A 25299-nucleotide genomic window follows, 5' to 3' on the forward strand; every position below is an offset into this window, starting at 1 on the left:
CAACTGATCATAGAGATGGCACAGGACTGGCGTTTCATTCTGTTGTGCGTGGTGTCAGCGTGAGTTGGGAGCCGTTAACAACAACAACATGTACATGAAGAAAGAGGCTAATTAAGAATTAGAAGGGAAAGGAATGGAATCAGTAAAAGAAAAAACACCCCAGCGAAGAACAACTGCTTTTTTTCTTTTCTTAAAATTTGTCGGCCTAGGTACATTCTTAAACACATAAAGTTAGACTGTAGGAAAATAAAATTTAGTTAAAAAATATGTGGAGTTCTGAAAATATACCGTTTACTGTTAATAGGAAAGGGTGCTGGCGCATTTCAGACCTAACGAGGAAAATGTTCTCCGGCAAGTAGACTTGTGTGTGAGAATGTGAGGAGGTGATGACTGCATATGGAAATGTGATAAAGTGGTATTTAGGTTCCCAGAGATCGTCTCAGCACCAGAACTATTTGTGTTGGGGTGTATTGGCATCTGCAGTGGTTATTTTTTTTATCAGTCCCAATTAGTAGACTGAAGATTTGTGCAGATAGGCTCCACCTTGAAGAGCATCTGGCTAGGACTCCTCATTAGACTCTCCTCGTTTGGACATACAAATAGCCCTAATGGAGACAACTATGGTCTCCCTGACTCAGGACACCTAGGAGGGTGTTACCCTTCCAGCAAATGTAGTGGTGTGTTAACCCATCACTGGTACCCTGCTGCTTCCCACCAAAGACCATGAAGCCATTGCCAAAGTCCATCTCTTTCCTCCCCTGCAGGAGCCAGTGGATAGAGGAATAGTGTGTTCTCAGTACTCTAGAATAAAAACTGAAAAGTTCCTATGTCACCGTGGTTGTAAATTTTGGTTGATTGTAGATGACGGGAGCACTGATGGCACAGTGGTTAAGAGCTATGGCTGCTAACCAAAACGCTGGCCATTTAAACCCACCAGCAGCTCTTTGGTAACCCTAGGGGACAGTTCTACTCTGTCCTGTAGGGTCACTGTGAGTCAGAATCTACTTGACAGCAACGAGTTTGGTTTGGTTTGGGTGTAGATGATACGTAATGTCAGTACTCTACTTTAGACATACTTTAGTATGTGCACGACTGGATTTCTTTACATTAGCCTGGGAACCTAATCTCCAGTTACATGGAAAATACATTCCCTGTACTCAATAAGTGGCTGACAAAGGAACTTTTGGGTCACTACTCATTTTTAAGCAGGGGACTACCTACATCAAGAGATAAGAGAAATGTCCATTTGAAAGCTTTACTGCTGTCCAGGTGCAAGACTGTAGAGATTTTAGACAGGATGCCCAGTGAAAGGAGAGCACTGTACACAGTAGCTGCATTGATGAGAGGCTGAGACAGAAAAGATGTGGAGGCTATGACCCTTTTGAAGGAGAATGCAATTCTTTCCGGAAGGCAACATGTACACATTGAAAATGTGTTCCCGCCAAAAATGGTGAAGTTGCAAAAGAGCAATTGCGATATTATAATTTACATCAAAGGCTTTAGAGTGAGCCTTTACAAAGGCTCACTCTGCAAAGTAATAGAGAATCAGAGGAAATGGAGCATTCGCATCGAGTCTTGGAGAGGCACATAGTTCAATGAAAAGTGCTTGGAGTTTACAGTGAGAAAAATTTGAATTTGAATCATAGATTGCCATTTTCTAGCTAAAGTACATTCTTCAAACAAGTTACTTTACCTCTGTGAGCTTGTTTCCTCATCTGTAGGATGGAGTTATTAATATCTATTTTATCATTGATTCCAGAGCTTAGAGATAATGTATATAAAAGGCCTAACGCAATACCTAGCATACCAGTTAACTGATAGCTGACTTTTTTGACCCATGGGTTATTTAGAAGTGTGTTATTTAGTTTTCAACTATTTGGAGGATCTTCCAGAGATATTTCTGTTATTGATTTCTAATTTAATTCCATTTGGTCAAAGAAAATGCTTTGTATGACTTGCACTCTTTTAAATTTATTGAGATTTATTTTGTGGCCCACAATATGATTTCTCTTGGTAAATGTTTTGTGAGCATTTGAAAAGAATATTCTGATGCTGTTACATGGAGAGCCCTAGAAATGTCATTTAGGTCCAGTTGGTTGACATGGTTCAAATCTTCTATATCCTTACTGGTTTTCTGTCTACTTGTTCTATCAGTTATTGAGATGGGGATATTGAAATCTCTAACTATAATTGTGAATTTGTCTATTTCTCTGTGCAGTTCTATCAGTTTTTGCTTATTTTGAAGCTCTGTTATTAGGTGCATCAATGTTTAGGATTCTTAAATCTTTTGACCTTCTTTTTCCCTGGTAATATTCTTTGCTGTGAAACGTACTATGTCTGATATTAACATAGCCATTCCAGCTTTCCTTGAATAGTGTTAGCATGCTGTTTTTTTCCTATCCTTTTACTGTTAGTCTGTTTGTGTCTTTACCATTAAAGTGTGTATCTTGTAGGCAGCTTGTATTTTGATTGTGGTTTTTAGAACATTTACATTTAATGTGATTATTAATGAAGTTGCTATTTGTTTTCTATGTGTTCTGTTCTTTTTTCTCCCTTTCCTCTTTTTTCTGCCCTTTCATATATTTGTTGAGAATTTTTTATTATTTCATTTTATTACCTTCCTTGACTTATTAACTATAGTAACTTTAATAAGCAACTTAAAAAAAAAAACTTGACAACAATGGGTTAAATAATATATAAATGTATTTATTTTCTATTATACATATAAATACTGTATAAATAGTAGCTACATACACATATAATTCTTGAAACACATGAAATACAGTTATAGTAACCATTTTAAAGTCCTTGTCTCATAATTTTAACCCCTGCATCAGCTCTGGATGAGTTTAACTGATTTTTCTCTTCATTGCATTCCTGACAACTTTTTTATTCAATACCAGATGTTGTGATTTTTAACTTGTCGGGTACCAGATATCTTTGTATTCCTATAAATATTCTTAAGCTTTGTTCTGGGACACAGTTAAGTTACTTGAAAACAGTTTGATCCCTCAGGCCTTTTAATATTTATTAGGCAAGACTGGAGCAGTGCTCTGTCTAGGGCTTATTATTTATCACTACTGAGGCAAGACCCTTTGGATACTCTTCCCAATATCTTGTGAATCATGAGGTTTTTCTGTCTGGTGGGAATGGGGACTGTTCTAAGACCTCTATGAGTACTGAGCACTGTTACCTCTTATTCTTTCAAGTGTTTATTTTCCCTGGCCTTGAGTAGTTTCCATGTACAAAATAGATCCTCTGCATATCTTTGAGGTTCTCTCTCTCTGTAGCTGTCTCCTCTCTGATACTTTCTCCTGAGAATTCTAGCTGCCTTGGTCTCTCTGAACTCTCAGCTCCATTTCTTCCACTCAGAGAGTCAACCAGACTTCACATAGGTGCCCTTCCTGTGTTGTGACCTGGAAAACCCTCTCCGGGAATTAAGGCTGTTGCTCTTGGAGGGCTCACTTTGTTTCCCATCCCTCACTGTCCCTTGTTGCTGGATGCCTTGTGAACCATTATTTCATACATTTCATCTGTGTTTTGGTTGTTCAGATACAAAGGTTAAGTCCAGACCCAGTACTCCATCTTGGCTAGAAGAGTTAATCCTGATAGCTGCCTTTATTGTTACATCTGGAGAGAGAACAAGGGAGAAAATTTGACAGAGGAAATAGTCTGTGTCAACATCATACAATTCATAAATTCTTGGTATTAGAAAAAACCGTAAAGATCCTTTAATTCTTAGGAGGTAGTTGTCTTCAGAATATAGAACATACATTGATATTTCTAGAGTATAACTTTGAAAAGATATAAAAATGTTAGGAAATGAATTTGCAGCACATAGGGGTCAGTGTGATGGCATCCTTAAGTGCTAGTTTGAGATTGAACATAGGGACAATAGAGGACCAAGCAGAAGGGAGAGCATGAAGTTCTGCTGAAGGGAGCCTGTTCAGGCAGCTGAGTTCACTCTGTGGAGCAGAAGCAGGGTACCCAGTGAGAATGCTGCAGGGGACAAACTCCTTATTGAGATTCAAGCGTATCCTCAACAAGACCTGCACCTAAGGGGAATAATCTCCTGACTGATCCAGGGTACCTCTGCCTGAAGAGGAAGGAGGCTGTTTCCAAAGAAAGCCAAACATGAAGCCCCAACAGAGAAGTGATATCTGGGGATTCTCTTCCTGCCATTGACTAAAAAGGAAAGCACTGCAGAGGGGACAGAAGTCAGCAGCAATTCCATACCAAGTTGTAGAAACTGGGGTGGACTCACTGAATACTGTCTTAGTCATCTAGTGCTGCCATAACAGAAATACCACAAGTGGATGGCTTTAACAAACAGACGTTTATTCTCTTACAGTTTAGGTGGTTAGAAGTCCAAATTTAGGCATCAGCTCCAGGGGAAGGCTTTCTCTCTCTGGTGGCACGGGAGGAAGGTCCTTGTCATCAGTCTTTCCCTAGCCGAGGAGCTTCTCAGCATAGGCACTCTGGGTCCAAAAGACACACTTCCTCCTGGCTCTTCTTTCTTGGTGTCATGAAAAGTCCCTTTCCTCTCTGCTCCCTTTTCTCATTTCTATCCCAAAAGAGATTGACTCAAGATATAACTTAATCCTATAGATTGTGTCCTGCCTCATTAATATAACTGCCTCTACTTCTGCCTCATTAACATCATACAGGTTAGGATTTACGACACATAGGATAATGACATCAGATCACAAAATTGTGGACAATGACACAATACCGGGAATCATGGCCTAGCCAAGTTGATGGGGGGCACAGTTCAATCCATAACACTAACTCTAAGCGAACCTTGCTCTCAAGTGCTTGCTACCATCCTCCACTGGATTTAAGATGTCCACAGACTCAGTATAGTATAAATTAGTATATATTATGCCAAAAGCCCTAAAATAAAAAAAGATCACATTTCATTTGCTTTCTGAACAGTTGACTTGGGAGACAAAAGAATTGGGTTTGAGTTGTCATGTGATATTTAATTAGATATGTAGTGTTGGCAAATAATTTATTTGTACTTTAGCCTCCTCAGCTGTTACATGAAGATATGGATAAGGATAGGGTAAGGAAAGAAGGGGGAAGAGATATATTTGTCGAGAGTAAAGTACTATTCAAATGTAGGGTTTGGGGCATTACCTTGATTTGCCTGCCATTGATTTATGTCAAGTTGCAGAGACAAGTCTGTGCCTTCCCCAATGTCTGCCCCTTTTGTCTCTTTTTCCTTTAATGTTAGTGTATTTTTGCTCATTTTTCTCACTGACCATTGGTTCCAGTCATGCCAACCTGAAAAAAATGACCATTAGGAGGGAGGCTCTTTTCTGGTCCTCTGAATGTCCCATTCTCTAGTCTTTTAATAATGACTACTTTGGACCCCATCTTTCCTCATCCCAGCGTATAGAGCCAAAGATGCTAACTTCATATTACCAAGGCAGGTGACTTGACTCCAGAAGTGTTTTTATTCACCATCTTTCCAGACCTTTGCCTTCAAAAAGCATATTCCCTGCCCCTCTGCCTCATCCCAGGTGTCCGAAGTCATACCTGTGTTGCTGGGATGCCTATATTTTCAGAGACAAGTTATCCTAGAAGGTTCTGTTTCTCATTGAGGAGAAAGAAAAAAGTAGTTGGCCAGGGCTGCAGCAGGAGAGATTAAAGTTAGACTTAAGGACTACATTATCTAGGGCATTGTACCTGATTGACACAGGAAGATGGGGACCAAAGCTCTGACTCAGAGGCTCTGGCTAACATAGGCCCTACCTAAAAGCCCCAGGGGCTAAAGGATCAATATCTGGGTACTCAAAACCCATTTGTGGCACATCAGTTGCAAAATGTTGATATAAGGGATCAAGTCCAAGGCAGGGGCTAGGAGGCTGGGAAACCAGAGAATGCCCAGAAATAGCACTGAGTGAGGCCAAACTCTGGCTCGGGGGCAGAAACTGTTGCCGATTTGGTCAGAAGGTGAGCATAAGCCTGCTGTGATCCTTTCCCCCCACTGGGGCAATGACAGAGATACTTCCGTAATACAAGGTGAGGTCTTATACCAGGTAGCTGATAAGGGCTAAGGGTTGAATATTATGATTGGTGGGTATTATGGATTGAATTGTATCCCCCCAAAATATGTGTTGTAAATCCTAACCCCTATACTTGCAGATGTAATCCCATTTGGGAATAGGGTTTTCTTTGTTATGTTAATGAGGCCATACCAGTGTAGGGTGTGTTTTAAGCCAACCACTTTTGAGCAGATTAGGCACAGAATGAAGGAAGCATGGGGGAAGATAAATGGCATATGACATGAAGAGCGCCAAGGAACTGACCGAGAAACAGAAGTTGAAAAGAGACAACTTTCCCCCAGAGCTCACAGAAAGAGAAAGCCTTCCCCTAGAGCTAGTACCCTGAATTCAGATTTCTAGCCTTCTACACCATGAGAAAATAAATTTCTGTTCATTAAAGCCACCCACTTGTGATATTTCTGAAATAGCAGCACTAAGAAACTAAGACAGTGGGATTCATTTGTTCTTTAATTTATTAATTCATTCACTAAATACTTATAGAGCCTTATTTGGTGCCAGGCAATAAGGGAAAGAGGTGAAAGGCGTTATCTGCCCTCAAGAGGGCAAGAAAGGCAAACATTTGCATTGGACTGTGGCAGGTACTACGGAGGGGTCAGCACTGATCATTGGGAGCCTGGAGGAGAGCACCTAAGCCAGCCTTGGGAGAGAAGTGGTTATTAGAGTGGACTTCCTGGAGGAGGTGATGCCTGGCCTGCACCTTAGAGGATGAGTAAGAGTTGGTCCCTGGAGAAGGACATCATGCTTGGTAGAGGGTCATCGAAAAAGAGGAAGACCCTCAATGAGATGGATTGACACAGTGGCTGCAACAGTGGGCTCAAGCATAGCAAAGATTGTGAGGATGGCACAGGACCAGGCAGTGTTTCATTCTGTTGTACGTGGGGTCGCTACAAGTTGGAACCAACTCGACGGCACGTAACAACAATGAGAGTTGGTCAAGTGGGAAAGTAAGGGGAAGGACATCCCACGCAGAAGGAAGAATGTGTGCTAAGGCAAAATTCAGTACAAAAAAATGCAAACAGTTTCTTATTTTATAGTCTGTTTACAGGGGAGTAACCAAAGTTGAAGGTGAAAGGGGGAAAAAAAACCCAAAACAGGAGTCAGATGAAGAAGGGCCCTGCATGCCATGCTAAGGAGTTTTACCCCAAATGCAGTGTGAAGCCACTGAACATTTTAACTAGAAGAGAGGTTTGATCAGATCTGAATTTTAGAAGCTCTTTCTGATGGGGAGGAGCTGGACAGCAGACAGAGCAGGAAACCCAGCTTTTAGCATTGACCCCATGTTCTATCACTATTGCCCCTTCTCGTCTATAAAATCTATCATCTGAAACTTCCCTGCCTTATCCAGGGTGATTTCTTACCAACTGCCAATTCTAGTAAGGCTGACTCATCTTATCCAAAGATGCCAGGTTCATGCCCATTTCTGTGCCTTGTTCATTCATCAAACATATGTTAATGTCTTTGTGTATATCCCGCTGTCTGACATGGAGGAACCAAAGATGAATGAGACATGGAACTTACCTTTAAGAAGCTCACAGACCAGTAGGGAGATAGAAGGGAAATATGTTGTTACTGTGGAGTAGGACAACAGCTGCAATATGGGACAAACCTAGAGGACTGTGGACATAAAGAGAAGCGAATCCTGTCTATGAGAAGCCCTACTCTGCACTGTCCCACCAATCCTCCAGGCCTCTGCTTACACTCTGTAGAGAGGCAGGATAGTGTAAAGCCAGCAAAACTGTAATCCTTGTTCTACCACTTACCAATCACATGACCTTGGCTAGACTTCTTTGTGCCTCAGTTGCTTCATATGTAAAATGGGACTGATGGCAGTATCAACTTCATAGGGTTATTGTGAGGATTAAATTAGTTATTATGCATATAAATCCTTTCAAATTGTCCTTGGTGTATAAAAAATATTTAATAATTATTGGCTATTATTATTCCCAGTTTTCCCTTGTTCTCTTCTCAGCATTTCTATTGTATAAGGAAACTTCAACAATTAAATACTGTTGTGTCGCTTGCCCTGTTTTGTGTGTTGTCATATCAGTTCTCTCAAATATGATTTTATTCTCGTTTACGGCAGAATACATTTTATATGTATCTCTACTCTTGAGATACCTACAGTGTTGGGTATGTATTAGAGTGACCAACCATCCCAGTATGCCCAGGACTGAGAGGGATCCTGGGAGACGGGACTTCCAGTGCTAAAACCAAGCAAGTCTCCTGGCTGGGCAAACTGGAGTGAGCTGCTGACCTTACATGCAGTAGGCACTTCAGTTGTGCCTTTTATTTACCTTGTATAGGTCCCAAACTTGTCTTGCAGACAAGCTCAATCTGACTTTGCTCCACCTTTTTATTGATTGGCTTGTTGTTGTTGTGTGCTATCCAGTCAGCTCAGACGCATAGCAGCCCTGTAGGACAGAGTAGAACTGCCCCATAGGGTTTCCAAGGCTGTAACTCTTTACAGAAACAGACTGCTGCATCTTTCTCCCACAGAGCAGCTGGTGGGTTGGAACCGCCAACCTTTCGGTTAGCAGCTGAGTGCTTTAACCACTGTGCCACCAAATATAAAAAAGCCAAACCCATTGCTGTCAAGTTGGTTCTGACTCACAGAGACCATATAGGACAGAGTCAACACCAGTGTTCCTTATTTATTGGCTAGAAAATATAAACCCACAACTTCTGGGTTCATGAGAGTTTCCTCAGAGCCCATAGGGCTTAAGGTGAAAGAATTGAGGAATTCCTGAAAAAAACACTGCCGTCAGCTATAGGTACATTTGTTAGAAATTGTGGGCAACCCTATGGGAGCCTTCCTTAACCTGGCCCCCAGCCCCAGAGGCCTCCCCTGCCTGTCATTCCACGTCTCTCCCTGTGCTTCCATAGACTCTGTACAGCTTCTTTAATTTGCTTTCCGGGATCAGCATGCCTTCTTTAGCTCTGTGGCAAAGCCTTTTTCCGTACAAGGCTGATCTGTTTTTCCTTGAATTTCCCTGTTGGGGCCTGGGACTTTCCTCCTCTTCAGTCTCCCATCACCACCACCTCTCCTCCCCAGCGTTGGGGCAGTGTTTGCCCTGGGCAGCTGCTTTTCAGACAGCATTCTTTAAGGGGCTTTAGAGCCCTCTTTGGGGTTCTAAAAGCCATGACAACTGTTTCTGAGGGTCTGCCCACTTCCTTCAGGTTGTATGCCAGTGCAACCAAGACTCCCAGGTCTTCAGGTAAGTCCAGAAGATTCAGGAGAGATCTGGAGGCCACTTCTTCACAGGCAAAGCAAAGCCCAAGGAAGTCATAGCTCAGAAATCTGTTTCAGCCCTCTACTTTTTGTGTGCGTGTTCGATACTGACTGCTTCTGCTACCAGCGTTGTGTTGTCCACAGCAACCACTTGTTTACCACTTTCTATGACATTGTGCAGACTCCGGGGGATGTTAAGAGATAAAGTACATCTGAGTCATCAGTTCTAAGTCAGGATATATCAGGAGGTTGTTTTGAAGGGAAGCTTGTGAAGGAAAAGTCGTAGACATGGCATATCATGTAATAACCATGATAAAGGCAATGACTCCCATCCTGATGAATAATAATTGCAAGTTGGTTGCCTTTTAAAATGCTTTGGAGAATATCACGGTGTGTACAGACAGCAGGTTGGAGGAGTGTGCATGAGTGTGTGTGTGTGTGTGTGTGTGTGCACGCATGCATGTGCACGCGTTCACGTGCTGTAGCTTATGATAAACAAAATCGCCAGACTCCTCCCCAGCTGTTGTGTGCACAGTAAGCCTTTGTTGGGTGCCCAGGGAATGGCCTGCATCCCCTCCTCCGCCTGTGGCCGCTTCCTTCTGTCAGCTCCCCGAAGTTGCTGACCCCTACCCCTCCAAAGAGATAGCTCTGTTCCGAAAGATAAACACCAGTAGCTACAGGGAACTTGGGGCAAAAGGGGAAAGCAAGTCTCCAGTTCCTGTTTTCCTGCCGTTTCCACTTAGGAGCACAGTCTTTGTAGATGAGGCAGCTCTGACTCTGACAGTCACAGCCGGAGATGTGATGGCAATGATGAGTCCTCGTAAGGATGGGGATGGCCGTGGAGAGGGGAAGGGGTTCGAGGTGCTCGCATGTCCCCGGCTTCTTTCCAGAGATGCCCCACCTCTGAGAAATCCCAGGGATGAGGCACCTGGCTGATGCCCACTTATGCTGTGTAGCCAGGCAGGCTTCTAGCTGCTGAGAGGTGGCGTATGAGCGCCACGCACAGCTCCTCTGTGCCAAAGCAGGGAGCTGTCGGCTCAGCGCCTACTTCCCTCTTCACCGGCTCTGGGAGCCCCCAGTGAGCTGGGGAAAGGCGCAACGCTTGCATTGTGGCTGCAAGTTGACTTTCCCTCACTGTTGTTGCTGGCAGAATACGTACACCAACGCGGACAAGCTCCTGGAAGCAGCAGAGCAGCTGGCTCAGACAGGAGAATGTGACCCCGAGGAGATCTACAAAGCAGCCCGACACCTGGAGGTGCGAATCCAAGACTTTGTACGCAGGGTGGAGCAGCGCAAGCTTCTCTTGGACATGTCTGTCTCCTTCCACACACACACCAAAGAGGTAAGGGGGAGCTCACAGCCAAGGCAGGGGTTCGCCTGGATTAATTTGTTCTGTCAAGGCTTGGGTTGTTTCCTAGTAAAATGACCCCCGAGGTATGACCAGGGTCTGGGTGGTCTGGGGGTTAGTAGCCTTCTAATGTTGATGATACTAAAAATTTGCTTCTGATAACCTGTACTTAGGTCTCAACCAAAACGAGGCAAATGTCTTCCCCAGCTCTAATGACAAAGGGGGCCGTGGAAACAGGTGGTTTGGGGGGGGGTTACTGTTAGAGCGTACAGTCTGCAGCTGGAGAACTTGGGGAACCCCTGCAGGAAGGAGTGTAAGATGAGCAGAATCGCTTCTCCCCACCCTACGCCCAGTTTCCTTCGGCTGCTGACTCCTGTCAGAAATCAGAGTCCCACCAAACTTTGAACATTTTTGCTGCCAGCAAGGGGTGTACGGAGATTGCAAATGTGGTCTATGTTTTTCCTTTATCTTTTTTAAGCAGGGGATTTAATCTGCTTAATGAGGTAAGCCCCAGGGTGACAGGAAAGTGACTAGGTCCTCACCTGGCCTGACTGCAGAGTGACTGACAGTGAAGGAAAGGGGAGCAAAGGGCCCTCCACGCAGGAGGAAGCCCCTGGGGTTAAATCGGAGACTGAATCATCCACTAAGTGGAGAAAGGAGAGGGGAGGGTGGATGAGGTTGGGTGGCTGGCAGGGCAGAGGGGCCCGGAGAGGAGGAGGGCTGCAAGCCTGTGATTGCCTTTCGTTTCTGATTAGCGAGGGGCGCTCTCAGAGTGAGTGAGTGGCCAGTAAGAAGGCACATTTAGCATCTCCCATAATAACACCCTTGGCAGGTGAACTCATTAGTTGTATGCGTGTCTGTGTCCCCCAGGGATTCATTTTAATGGAGTATTAATTAAAGTTTGATTGCTACTCAGGAAAAAAAAAAATTTAACCCTACTTAATTAAGTTGATTTTTGATATTTGAAATGCCTTTAGAAGCCGGTGGTGGATACTCCACAGACTTTGCTGACACTTCATGGGAACGAATGCAAATCATCGCAGCGCCCATCAGGGAAAAACATGAAAAGATAATGTTTGCTGAACTGAGATTCCCCAGGCAGATGACAGGCTGGCCTGCTGGGCGAGCTCCCCGGAGCTGGCTCTGCTTCCTCTCAGCGAGACCCTAGCCAGTCTCTGATGAATGTCTGCAAAGCAAGGGGATTACCCTTAATCCAGACTTTCCTGCCTGGTTGTCTGCTTCCTTCTGGCTCCTCAGCTTCCTAATGATGGTTTCCAACACCAAAGGCACATGTATTCCCTGTAATTACCAACCTGTGGGTGATGGAACCTGAATGAAGAGGAGTCACGCTCCTTGTGAGGGCTGTGGGGGAGCTGGCTGCGTGGGGAGGAGGTAGCTGAGGCCAGTTTCCATGCAAGTGGCTTTTGGTTCTGACTTCAGCTCCCTGGAGTCAATCTTATCTGAGTTGTGAGGGGTGGGGCTGGGAGGAGGGGGCAGGGCTCTGTTTCTCCTTTAGGAGACTTCAGAAAGAGTGACCCTGGCTTCCAGGAGCCCTGCCTAGCTACATCTCCCGCCTGCACACAGCGCCAGAAGGCTGGGAATCTAGTCCAGATTCTGCCACCAAAGAACCCATGTGAGCTCATGTGAACCACTGTGTCCTGGTCCTGGGTGCCTTCATCTGTAAAATTATGTGGGGACCCTAACGGTTGCTGTTTACCATTAGTTACTACTAACCCTAACAGTTAGCCTTTAACAGTTCTAATGTGAATCCAAAGATTCACTTCTTTTTCTTCTCCTTGTCCTCTTCTTTATCTGATTGTGGTGATAATAATTAATAATAATAGTAATTAAGCCTGATGGAGTACAGGTTATTTGCCTAGCCTACTTGCTGATTGATTATAAGTGTATATTAGGCAATTTTTTTTTTTTTTTTTTTTTTGGTATTGGGTACCTACTACTTGTCAGACGCCTATCATTTTATGTAATTCTCATGGTCACCCTCTAATTTTATTTTATTAAACGTATTTTCAAATGGGGAAACTAAAGCTCAGAAAATGACTTGTCTAAGGTTACAGGGCTTCTCAATATTACCGCTGAAATTTTACCTATCTCCCTAAATACTATAGGGTTGCTGTGAGTTGGAATCGACTCGACGGCAGTGGGTTTTGGTTTTTTTGCCTAAATACTACACTCAGATTCTTTACAACTACCCCACGCCATGCCCCATTGTTCCTCTTGTGTCTCTTCCATTCACCTGCTCTTCTTCCTTTATCTTATTCTTCTTTTTCCTATTTACATCTTAAACCCCAAAGCAGGGAGATGGGAAGGTAGATCTTGGCTGAGAAATATAAATGCTAAGCATTGCCTGAGTGGGGGATGTGGAAGACACGAATGGTCAAGGCTGAAGTTACTAACCGTTATTTTCCCAAATACCTCTCAAACCTTGCTAAGCTTGGTCTTATTTGGACCTGAGACTTGTTTCCCCACTGGCACTCAGCGTATAAAATCACATTTATATAAAATAGCACTACAGGGAGTAGTGTGATACTAGAGATAGGCAAAGAAAGAGAGAAGGGAACAAACATTTATTTAGTATCTACTGTGTGCTAGGCTATACATACGTGTATGTGTGTATATGATTGATAGCATGACAATTGTGATTTTTAAGTCCCGTTTTACAGATGGTAAAACCAAGGTTCAGAAAAATTAATAACTTGCCCAGCATCTTATAGCTAGGATGTGGTAAATATAAGATTGATCCCAGGTATTTCTGATTCCAAAACCTGTTCTTTTTCTCCTTTGCCACATGGGCTTTCGTATAAAGGCCAGTAAATAGAGACTTAGAGGATTTGTCTCCATCAGGGAATTTATTAGAACAAGAGGCTATCAGGAAGAAGCATAGTCTCTTTCCCTGTTGTTTGTTGTTAAAAAGAAAAAGGTGCCATCAAGTTGGTTCCAACTAATAGCAACCCAAACACTACCCAGTCATGCACCATCCTAACAATCGTCATTATCTTTAAGCCCATTGTTGCAGCCACTGTGTCAGTTCATCTCGTTGAGGGTCTTCCTCTTTTTCACTGACCCTCTACTTTACCAAGCATGATGTCCTTCTCCAGGGACTGGTTAAGGGGCATTCTGGCTGTACTTCCAAGACAGATTTGTTCATTTTTCTGGCATTCCATGGTATATTCCATCTTCTTTGCCAGCACTGTAATTCAGAGGCATCAATTCTTCTTTGTTCTTCCTTGCTCATTGTCCAGCTTTTGCATGTGTATGAGGTGATTGAAAATATCATGACTTGGGTCAGGCGTACCTTAGTCCTCAAAGTGTCATCTTGTCTTTTGCAGCAGATTTGCCCAATGCAATGCATCATTTGATTTCTTGCCTGCTGCATCCATGGGTGTTGATCGTGGATTCAAGTAAAATGAAATCCTTGACAACTTCGATCTTTTCTCCATTTATCATGATGTTGGTTATTCGTCCAGTTGTGAGGATTTTTGTTTGCCTTCCCTGGAATTCCAAAATAAGAGAAGGAAATGAGAAGCAGTCCTGCCTGGATGCAGAGGATTGTGTAAATGTGATATCTTTTTATTCAAAAGAATAACTTTCAAGTCAGCCAGATTCTGGCCTTTTTTCAGGATGGAAAGAAAAGCATCATTTTCAGCGACTGGGTGGAGGAACTGTTCCCAGGGGCCATCCAGCAGGACTCTATATACGCATGTTCCTCTCAGTCTTCGTTCCACCTCCCAAACAGCCTAGCTGAGGCTTCTTTTAAATGTTTTCCAAGACAGTATAGAGAAGAAGCGTATGCATGCATGCATGTATACACACACGTGCACGTGCACACATACATGTATATGTATACATACATACATGCACACATACGTTAAATATAGAAAGGTCTTGCATACCAGGGAGGTCTCATTTCCAGATCTTTATTGGGCATGCCATGTGCCTTTGGGAAAATCATTTAATCTGTCTTTTATTTTGTAATACTTACGGTGATAATTATTACATAGCACCTATTTTTTCCGAGTAGAAAAGTCCCTCCCAAATTTATTCCTAGAACATCTCTAGGCTTAGGAAGGAACTCAAAGACTCAGCTCAGGCATCATTGTTCCTTAAAATTCTTCTCTGGGGCTTCCAACTTCCCAGCCCAAAGTGGACTGGTACACTACGTGCATACCTCCATCCGTGGTGCTCAGATCATACTGAGCTGTGATCATCTCTTCCTCACTAAATTGAGAGCGCTCACATATAGAATACACATGCAGATGTAGATGGGTGCATGTGTATACTACTGTATACACCTGCCATTGTGTCTGATACATAGAAGTACTGAATAAATATTGAGTGAGTGAGTTTACTTTATACTGGGAAGCTAGTAGTTCTTCTGAAAAAAAAGAGGGGGGAAAAAGGAAAAAGCCAATTCAACTACATCTTTTATCTACTCTAGTTCTTTAACTTGAGCTCAGCAGGCAGTGTAAATAGAGGAGGCTGGGGTGGGGAACCTGAATTGCCTATGAGAGCGTTCCTCCAGGATCTGTACAGCAGGTAGGAATGGATTATTAGATGGGCAGAAGTGAGTATCCTTGAATGAATTAATGAAGTGTCTCCTGTGGTTTGCTCTTTCTATGTTATCTTTAATACCTTTCAAGACTCACCACCTTTCAAACTTTGCTAAATGTGGGTCCTATTTGATCCAGGCCCCTTTTACTCCTCTTGACTCTCCATGCAAACTTCTGGCTTTTTACTCAAGGCAGGAGTAGTAGCCAAGTCTGAGTCTGCAAGTCTGCTCAGGAGTTTAGAGTTGCTGGGGTTTTCCCCCTCTTCCAGCGAATGTAAATAAGTGAATGAAAGGATGATCTGCTCAGCTTTGCGAACGTGGCCTTGAGTGGTATTGGGCCTGCTGATAAATGTTGTCCTAGAGCTTTTCTGCCTAGTTATGGCTGACTCCCTCCTTCGTTTTTTTCCTTTCTCCTTTCATTCTTACCTACCTATAATCATTTGCTGAAATTTTGCATTAGTGCCAACGGGTAGCAGAATGTCATTGTAGGGTACGACTTCGATGAAATGAAAGTTGCCTTTCTAGGAGATTTCTCAGAGTCAGCTGAACATCCATCTGTATAATGATTTAACCTAGACTTCTTGTGACTCCCCAGGCTGAGGTTTATCTTTCCTTCTGTCCACTTCCTACATCAAAAATTTACACTTAACTTGCATCAGAGGTAAACAGAAAGAAGAGAGGAAAAAAGGTGACTCCCAGGCTCACTGCTTCGGAAGATTGAAGAGTCTTTGTAATCCTATTGGCCCTGCCTTGTGGAGGAATTCTTGGGGACCCTAGAAATTGAAAAGGTTAAAACCTCCTAACCATTTCATCACAGTTATTCATGATCATGAAAAATTAGAGGCCCTCTAAACATTTGACATTGGGTGATTCATTAGACAAGTCAAAGTGCATCTGTATAATGAAATATTATACAGTCATTATAAATCACACTGCCAAAGACCATTAATGGCATGAGGAAGGGCTTATGGTCTAAGAGATTAAACAAAACAAAACAAAACAAAAAAACCCTGTATCCAGCATGACCAGTTTTGACCATTCCTACGCAGAATAAGGACTAGAAGGAAATATATCAAGAAGTAAGAATGTTAGGGATGGTTTGATTTTCTTTTGTATATTTTCTATTTTACGGGTTGTCCTCAATGATGATTTTTCCATTTATAACCAGAAACAGTCCCAATACATGTTGTTTCACAAAAATGAAACAATTTTTCATCTCTACTTAGAAGAGATACTTAATAAAGAGAAGTGACAAACATGGGCTTGGGACCTCCTTATGCATTCAGAGCCTCAGCTTTTCATACAGATTGTACTGAACTTTGAAATACCTTCTTTTTGCCTGGGGCCAAGAGGGCAGACAGCTCTGTTTGCTGGCTGGGAGAGCAAGGGAGGATGTAGGGAGAAGTGTTGACCTGAGCCATTTTCTGTGTCCAGAGACGAGGCACTTGGCATTTGTAGCAAGTGGCAAATCTGCTGAGATTGTCCAGACAGAACTCTCTTTCCTTGCTGTTTCCATGGAAATGTTGCAATTGCTGGGCTCTCAAAATATCCATTTTTAGATACTTTTGTTAAGAATATGAGAGTCACATTAACTAAGGAAAGTGGCCAAAGTAATCAACCTCAGCTCTTTATTAGACAGCTTAATTAAATGCCCACTTCCATTTGTGTCTAACCTTGCGGAATCATTCTTCCATGCAGTTCCCTGCCCCAATAGGCGTATACAAACATGTACCACGAACGTATCACAGGTACCACAAACACATGTACACATGTTCCTATACCCACTCTCCCTAGACCAAAACTAAATCAGTCTTTGTCTTAGCCATCTAGTGCTGCTACACCAGAAATACCACAAGTGGATGCCTTTAACAAAGGGAAATTTATGTTCTCACAATATAGTAGACTAGAAGTCCAAATTCAGGGCGTCAGCTCCAGGGGAAGGCCTTCTCTCTCTGTCAGCTCCAGAGAAAGGTCCTTCTCATCGATCTTCCCCTGGACTAGGAGCTTCTCCATACAGGAACCTTAGGTCCAAAGGATGCACTCTGCTCCTGGCACTGCCTTCTTGGAGGTATGAGGTCCCATCTCTCTGCTTGCTTCCCTCTCCTTTTATCTCTTGTAAGATAAAATGTGGTGCAGGCCACAGGCCAGGGAAACTCCATTGACATTGAATCAGGGATGTGGCCTGAGCACAGGTGTTATATCCCACCCTAATCTTCTTCAACGTAATCCAATCATGCCTCATTAACCACAGGCAGAGATTAGGATTTATACCATATAGGAAAATTATATCAATCACAAAATGGAGGACAGCCACACAATACTGGGAATCATGGCCTAACCAAGTTGACACATATTTTGAGGGGACACAATTCAATCCATGACAGTCTCCAAAACAGATATGGTCTCAAGAACAAGCTAGCTTCCTGTGGCACGAACGGTTAAGTGCCCAACTACTAGTCAACAGGTTGATTGTTCGAACCCACCTAGAGATGCCTTGGAAGACAGGTCTGGTAAACTGCTTCCAAAAGATCACAGCCTTGAAAACCTGATGGAGTGGTTCTACTCAGCACACACAGGGCCTCCATGAGTCAGAAGTGCCTCCGTAACAACTAACAACGTCATGGTATTTACTTAAGAAATAAAAGCTGGTGGTCAATGCCAAAAAAAAAAAAAATGTCTTTGAGAGAGGGGAGACTTACCCATGGAAATAGTGCTCCTTTCAGTAACCCTAGAGCTCAATCAGCCGTATCAGTACAGTGGCTGTCAGGGCTGGGCAAATGGAACAACCAATGAGCAGGAGAAAGTGATGAGGTAAAATGGCCTCTTTCCTTGACCGCTCCTCCGTAAGTCTGATTATGTCTACAAACCTCCTAGTTTCTTCTTTCCTTGTGCCCTCCCTTCCTGTCTTTTTCAGTTGCTCTTTTCTCGGGCTGCCCAACTTTGCAAGCGGGATAGGGTCTGGGGGCCGGCCACTCCTAACTGCACAGTTTTACTGTTGTTGTTAGCTGCCATCAAGTCAGACCCAGCTTATGGTGACCCCATGCACGGGGTTAGGGTTAGGATCAGAACCTTGGGATCCACAGGGTTTTCACTCGCTGATTTTCGGAACTAGATCACTGGGCCTTTCTTCTTAGTCCATCTTAGTCTGGTACCTCTGCTAAAACCTGTTCAGCATCATAGAAACATATCGACCTCCACTGATAGGTGGGTGGTAGCTGTGCACAAGGGTGTCCTGCATGGAGGGTGAGCATTTTACCACTGAACCACCACCATGTCCGCGGTTTCAATATTAAGGCTAACCTTATATATAGCAATGAAAGGTTTCCTTAGATGTACCTCTGCCAAAGTACCAGAAATTCTCAAATTAGACCCATTTTCTTGGATTAGGTATCTCTGGCCACAACCACATGTGTTCCCTGAGGGGAAAAGCATGCAAAGTCGTCCAGGTTTATGTCTCCACTTGTACTAAGTAATCATGGCCAAGCAGAGTGCAGAACCCTGAAAGAATGAATCACAGCACAGGTGCATTTTGACCAAGAGGAAAGGGTCTAGAAATGTCTGAAACATAGTATTCTTTTGGGGAGGAAGAGGGTTAATGGAGAAGGTGCAGTGCTAAAGTGGTAGACCCTCGAAAAACAGAAGGTAAAGAGGATGACCCAAGGGGAGAAAAACCAAAATGGAGAACAGTAAAGAAAAAAACACATGGGGTTCCTGCCAATACACGTGTTGCTAAGATACTCCGTGATTTTACCTAATTAGCTCTGGCAATCACTGCCATGTGGTATCTTGAAGTGAGAGGAGATCATTCTAGCTGGGTCTCATTGACCACCTGATAGTTAGTAAACTGTCAGTAAAAGTATCTCTCTAATCTGGACTGTTTTCAAAGCAATCTAAACGTGTTCTTCAGAGCTAAGTCGGATGAACACACACGCAAATGAGATCGGTAAGACAGTCCAACAGCAGGACAATTACAGCCTTAGAAAAGGATGGAATGCTGATCCTTACTCGTGGTTTGGTCATGTCAGTATTTGTTTCTGACTACTCAGAATTGACTCGACGGCACTGGGTTTAAGGTCCTAAGCCTCGGAGGTGCTTATTCAAAACTCTGAGCCTGCAGTTTTAATACTGCTGCCACCAGGTGGTGAGTGTGTGCATTGGCTTTGGGATTTCACAAGTGGCTCTCAAGCTTTTCAGATTTTAAAGAACATCTTATCTTGGTATCAAAATTATCCTTGAAGTGGTGTAAGCTCTCTGGACTTTGGATGTCTTGGTGTCAAATCCATGCTTGCCATTTTTCACCTTTAAGAAGTGTTTTTATTACTGCCCTCTTCTGCACGTCGGCCCCTAAAGAGAAACCATAACATGTTAGAGCTGGAAGGGATGGTGGAGACAAGCTAGGGAAACCCTGCACACACGTGCACACACACATGCACACACACCTCTCATTTTATATATGAAGTAATTGAATCCCAGAGAAATAAGGTAATTTGCCCAAGGTCACAGAGCTAGCTAGAGAACAAAAGAATCAAGAATTATCCCCAGTAAATTTCGATTTCATTAAAAAACTGCACCCCAGTTTTTTTGTTTGTTTGTTTTCTACAGAAGGAAAATAGAGGAAGATGTCACCAGCCCTTTGTCTCTGGTGCTATAACGTCCTTTTCTATTTCTGAGTCAATTCTCTTCAATCACTGATGATTTTTATTTGATATTTTATCCTCCAGAAGAGAGAATGGGGCTCTTCATTTTGTTACCAGGCTGTTAACCACTGGACTGAGGTTTATCTTGCTTAGTTGTTATCTTTTAGCTGATTTTCCTTAACAGTAAGTTGTAACTATTTTAGACAAGAGTTTCTTTATAATATAAAACCCCAGTAGAATATAAAAACAGAAATCTGAGTGAGAACTCCATTTCAATTCAGTAATCAAAGAATACTTGGGAGGAGGACACAATTTTCTAATAAAATTGAGTTCAGAGGTTAGGATGTACCCTCAGATTTCCATGGTCTTCCTCTGGAAACCCTCATGTTTGCAAAGCTGACACCTCATTTTTGTCTTTGACTATCCCTACAATTTAGCTGCATGACCAGATGGAGGGAGTGTCATGGGTCTTGGTAGACTGCCTCAGAAAGGAACAATGCTGACTTTCTTCCTTAGACTTCAACACTTCGAGCTGTTCAAGCTTTTATTAAGAAAAAAACATACAAAATAGACCCCCAAACCTTCGAGCCATTAAGATAGCGTAAGGGTAGTACTTAGAACAAAATTATTTTGATTATTTTAGATAAAACGAAATCCTTATCAATAAACTTCTCTTATTTTTCTCATTTTGCGGATGAGGAAACTGAGGCCAAGAAAGGTTACTCACCTATAAAGGAAGGAAATTCTTTACACCCCGTTATTTCCTAGAATACCAAAGAATAACTTGTCGGAAATTTTGAGGAGTATTATTGTCTCTATTGTTTCTTTTCTTTATCCCTATTGCGAAAGCTATAACGATTTACTATACTGAGAACTAACTAGATGAAATAATATTCTTGAGGTATTTATCCACATTCTTAACTTGGAAGACTTGTAGAATGTTAGAACCAAAAGGTAACGAATCATTTTACTTTGTTTTCCCTAACCTATTTTACACATGAAGTCCCCGAGAGCAAAGGATATGGTGATTTGCTCAAAGGCACCCACAAGCTCTGGGAAGAACAGGGACTAAAATACATATCTCTGACTCCCAATCAGTTTTCTTTATCTACTGAACATTTTTCCTGCTAGCCAGGTAAAGCCTCCTGGTTTCAAAGCAAACACCAGGCTCACCTTTCCCACCATCATTTATAAAAATGCTCAGTACGAATAGGCCGAAGTGGAGCCCTGTGTCGTGGCACTGGAGACCTATCTTCAGTATGAGGAAGGGCTATCATAAAATGAATTTTCAATAATTCAGCCCAATTCCTCCACATTTTCAGTGCTTATTTCAGTTCAAAACACTATACTTAGTTCTTTTAAAGTTGTCTAACCAGTAATATCCTGGCTGCATTTCATCATCTTGAATTATTGTTGGTGTTCAGTGCTGTCAAATCAGTTCCAACTCATAGCAACCCTACGTACTGCCTATTCCTGCCCCATTCTCGCAATCGTTGTTATGCTTAAGCCCATTGTTGCAGCCACTGTGTCAATCCATTTCATTGAGGGTCTTCTTCTTTTTCACTGACCCTCTCCTTTACCAAGTATGATGTCCTTCTCCAGGGACTGGTCCCTCCTGATAACATGTCCAAAGTATGTGAGACAAAGTCTCACCATCCTTGCTTCCAATGAGCACTCTGGCTGTACTTCTTCCAGGACAGATTTGTTTGTTCTTCTGGCAGTCCATGGTATATTAAATATTCTTCACCAACACCGTAATTCGAAGGCATCAATTCTTTTTTGTTCTTCCATATTCATTGTCCAGCTTTTGAATGCATATGAGGTGATAGAAAATACCATGGCTTGGATCAGGGACACCTGAGTCCTCAAAGTGACATCTGGCTTTTTAATCCTTTAAAGAGGTCTTTTACAGCAGATTTGCTCAATGCAGTGTGTGGTTTGATTTCTTGACTGCTGCTTCTGTGGGAGTTGATTGTGGATACAAGTAAAATGAAATCCTTGACAACTTCAGTCTTTTCTCCATTTTTCATGATGTTCCTTATTGGTCCAGTTGTGAGGATCTTTGTTTATATTGACGTGCAGTCCATACTGAAGGCTGTAGTCTTTGATCTTCATTAGTAAGTGCTTTAAGCCCTCTTCACTTTCAGCAAGCAAGGTTATGTCATCTTCACATCTCAGGTTGTTAATGAGTCTTCCTCCAATCCTGATGCTGAGTCCAGCTTCTTGGATTAAATTTTATTCATAATTTTTATGATCCACACAGTCGAATGCCTTTGCATAGTCAATAAAACATAGGTAAACATCTTTCTGGTATTCTCTGCTTTCAGCCAGTATCCATCTGACATCAGCAATGATATCCCTGGTTCCACACCCTCTTCTGAATCCAGCTTGAATTTCTGGCAGTTCCCCATCGATATACTGCTGTAACCACTTTTAAATGATCTTCAGCAAAATTTTATTCACATGTGATATTAATATTATTCAATAATTTCCACATTCTGTTGGATCACCTTTCTTTGAAATGGGTACAGATATGGATCTCTTCCAATCAGTTGGCCAGGTAGCTGTCTTCCAAATTTCTTGGCATAGATGAGTGAGCACTTCCAGCAATGCCTCCATTTGTTGAAACATCTTAATTGGTATTCCGTCAATTCCTGGAGCCCTGTTTTTTGCCAGTGCTTTCAGTGCAACTTGGACCTCTTCCTTCAGCACCATCAGTTCTTGATCACATGCTGCCTCCTGAAATGGTTGAATGTCGACCAGTCCTTTTTGGTACAGTGACTCTATATTCCTTTCATCTTCTTTTGATGCTTCCCACATCCTTTAGTATTTCCCCTGTAGAATCCTTCAGTATCACAACTTGAGGCTTGAATTTTTTCTTCAGTTCTTTCAGCTTGAGAAATGCCAAGCATATTCTTCCCTTTTGATTTTCTATCTCCAGGTCTTTGCACATCTCACTATAAAACTTTCCTTTGTTTTCTCAAGCCGCCTGTTGAGATCCTCTTGAATACCACAGGGGAAATGTTTCATACTTGTACTAAAATTAAGGCAAGCTGTATCTTTAGCATTCCACTTTCCACCCAACCCGGCAGCCCTGAAAAGAACAAGATAATTGAACGTAGCACAGATTATGCTTAATAATCTCCATTTGGTTTTTATTGAGCAGCATGTGCTTTGTTGCGTACTTAAAATCTCATGATAATTGCTAGGAATCAACATCTGGCTGCCCGGAGGACGGTGTGCACAGCCTTCACTTTCCTCCTTTTTGAAAAGATGCAATGATATTCGTCCACACTCTAAGATGACACCTGCAGGTTTTCTCAGACCTCAGGGCAATAAAGTCACCTTTAGGAAATGCCAGTTCTCACGGACTAAACTTAGTAAAGATCAGTAATGAATATAAGTATATAAACACAAACTGACTCCTAGGTGTGCTGGTGAGAAGGAATAGGTCTGATGTTGCACTGAGTGGTTGAGGATAGTTTGGGTGACCCCAATCAGGCTTCCTTGTCCTCACCCCAGCCCTGGTGTCTCCTTTCTTCTCTGAGTCGAGTCTCTGCTCTCTCCCCACAGTTGTGGACATGGATGGAAGACCTTCAGAAGGAGATGCTGGAAGATGTCTGTGCAGACTCTGTGGATGCAGTCCAGGAACTGATCAAGCAGTTCCAGCAGCAGCAGACAGCCACTCTAGATGCCACACTCAATGTCATCAAGGAAGGCGAAGACCTTATCCAGCAGCTCAGGTCAGCGCCTCCCTCCCTGGGGGAGCCCAGCGAGGCCAGGTCAGCATGGCAGTGCTTTCCAGTGGGAAATGCCTCGGGCTCGAAGTGAGATAAGTCCTGTCCCAGTCTTGACTTAGCCATGACCAGCGTTGTGGTCTTGTGTGAGCTTCAGTTTCTCCATCTATAAGATATAAAAACGCCTGCCACCATACTTACCTTGAGTTTGGAGTGAAATAATAAATGTGAAAGCTTTCATGTTTCAAAGCATCATTTACCATTTAAGATGTTTTTCGGCAATGAATAAGTAACATCATTAAGACCTATGGCATCTGTGGCCACGTGGAGAAGTAGCCACTATGGAATATCATGTTATTTGGCTGAACTCTAAACTCCTGTGCCCTAGTCTGCAATGTAACCATTTGCTGATGGTTGGCTTTGACCCCATGAAGATGTAGAGAGTTTGTGATGTTGTCAGCTTAGCTCTTCATTCTCCACTTATGACCTTTCCACCATCCCTCCATGCTGTCCAGAAAATAAACTCCCTCTGTATCAACCTAAACAAATGTAACTAAGAAGGAAAATCCTGTCTAAAACCTTACATTCATTTGAAATTACCCATCATTGTCTCATTTTTGTTGGCATCAAATCTAAAGTTTCCCACCTCTGACAAGGGCACCAACTCCTCACATGAAGGTGTCATGAGCCCTTGAGCAAGCCCCCAGCAACCAGCCCTGTCCCAGGTGTTGCATAAATAGGATTTGATGGTGCTAATGATGCTTGTCTGCAGGGACTTGTTTCTATCCCAATATCACTGAGTGCTGGGACCTGTGCCAGCTGTGGGCAGAAATAATCTCATCAACAAGTCCCAGGCCAACCTTGGGGCCTGGGGGAATTAATTCAATTGAAGAGGGCTTTTTTCCCCCATACCAGTTGTCCAATTAAATAAACAATGAGAAATTACCATTAGAAGGCACTAGCATGTTTTTCTGTTGGAAATTAGTAATTTCTATTCCAAACACATACATGAGATGTCCTGAGTCCTCCTGCTGCATACTAACAAGGCAGATTCTTTCTCTTCTTCCCCAATTCATCTTCATGAATATACAGTACATGACAGTTCTGTCTGCCTACGTAGGAAACTCCACTGTCATTTGCTTATGAAGAAAAACCCAACCAGTGGGCAGTCACTTAACCTCTCTGGGCCTCAGCTCAGCTGTTTTATCTGTGTAATTAAGGGGTTTGCTACGGGAGCTCTGTCAGCTCGGGAGTTTAGTGTTCTCTCTCCAAATACTTTTCACAAGCTCAGCTGCCTTCACTCCCTGTGGGGCTGAGCCTGTGTAGATGCCAGGGGGCTTAGGGTTACTCAGTGATGGTGAAGGCAATGGTGTGAGTGATGCTTGTTCTACAAGTTTAAGTTCCATGGATTTTAGACAGGGCCACAGACGTGTGACCAAGAGCCACCGGTGACCGTCCGTTCCTCCATTAGCCTGACCCTAGCTTAGGTTCCTGTCTTAGTTTGCTAGTGCAGCTGTAAATACCACAAATGGATAGCTTTAACGAAAAGAACTTTATTTCTGCACATTTTATGAGTCTAGAAGTCCAAGTTCAGGGCATCAGCCCTAGGGGAAGACCTTCTGGCCACTTGGGGAGGGAAATCTTTGTCTCTTTCAGCTTCTATTCTTCAGTTCCTAGGTGATCTGCAAGTGTCATCTATCTTTCCCCCAT

General features: G+C 42.8%; 1 protein-coding gene across 3 annotated transcripts in view; it reads left to right on the top strand.

Moving 5' to 3' along the window:
- Positions 1–25299, top strand: part of KALRN (kalirin RhoGEF kinase) — a 769081-nt gene that overhangs the window by 403302 nt on the left and 340480 nt on the right. For all 3 annotated transcript variants that reach the window (XM_064291948.1, XM_064291977.1, XM_064292015.1), the window contains exons 11-12: positions 10451–10642; positions 23426–23634. In XM_064291948.1, the coding sequence (XP_064148018.1) occupies positions 10451–10642; positions 23426–23634 (401 nt within the window). The remainder of the gene's footprint in view (positions 1–10450; positions 10643–23425; positions 23635–25299) is intronic.

Source organism: Loxodonta africana, chromosome 1, assembly GCF_030014295.1.
Source record: "Loxodonta africana isolate mLoxAfr1 chromosome 1, mLoxAfr1.hap2, whole genome shotgun sequence".
NCBI lineage: Eukaryota > Metazoa > Chordata > Mammalia > Proboscidea > Elephantidae > Loxodonta > Loxodonta africana.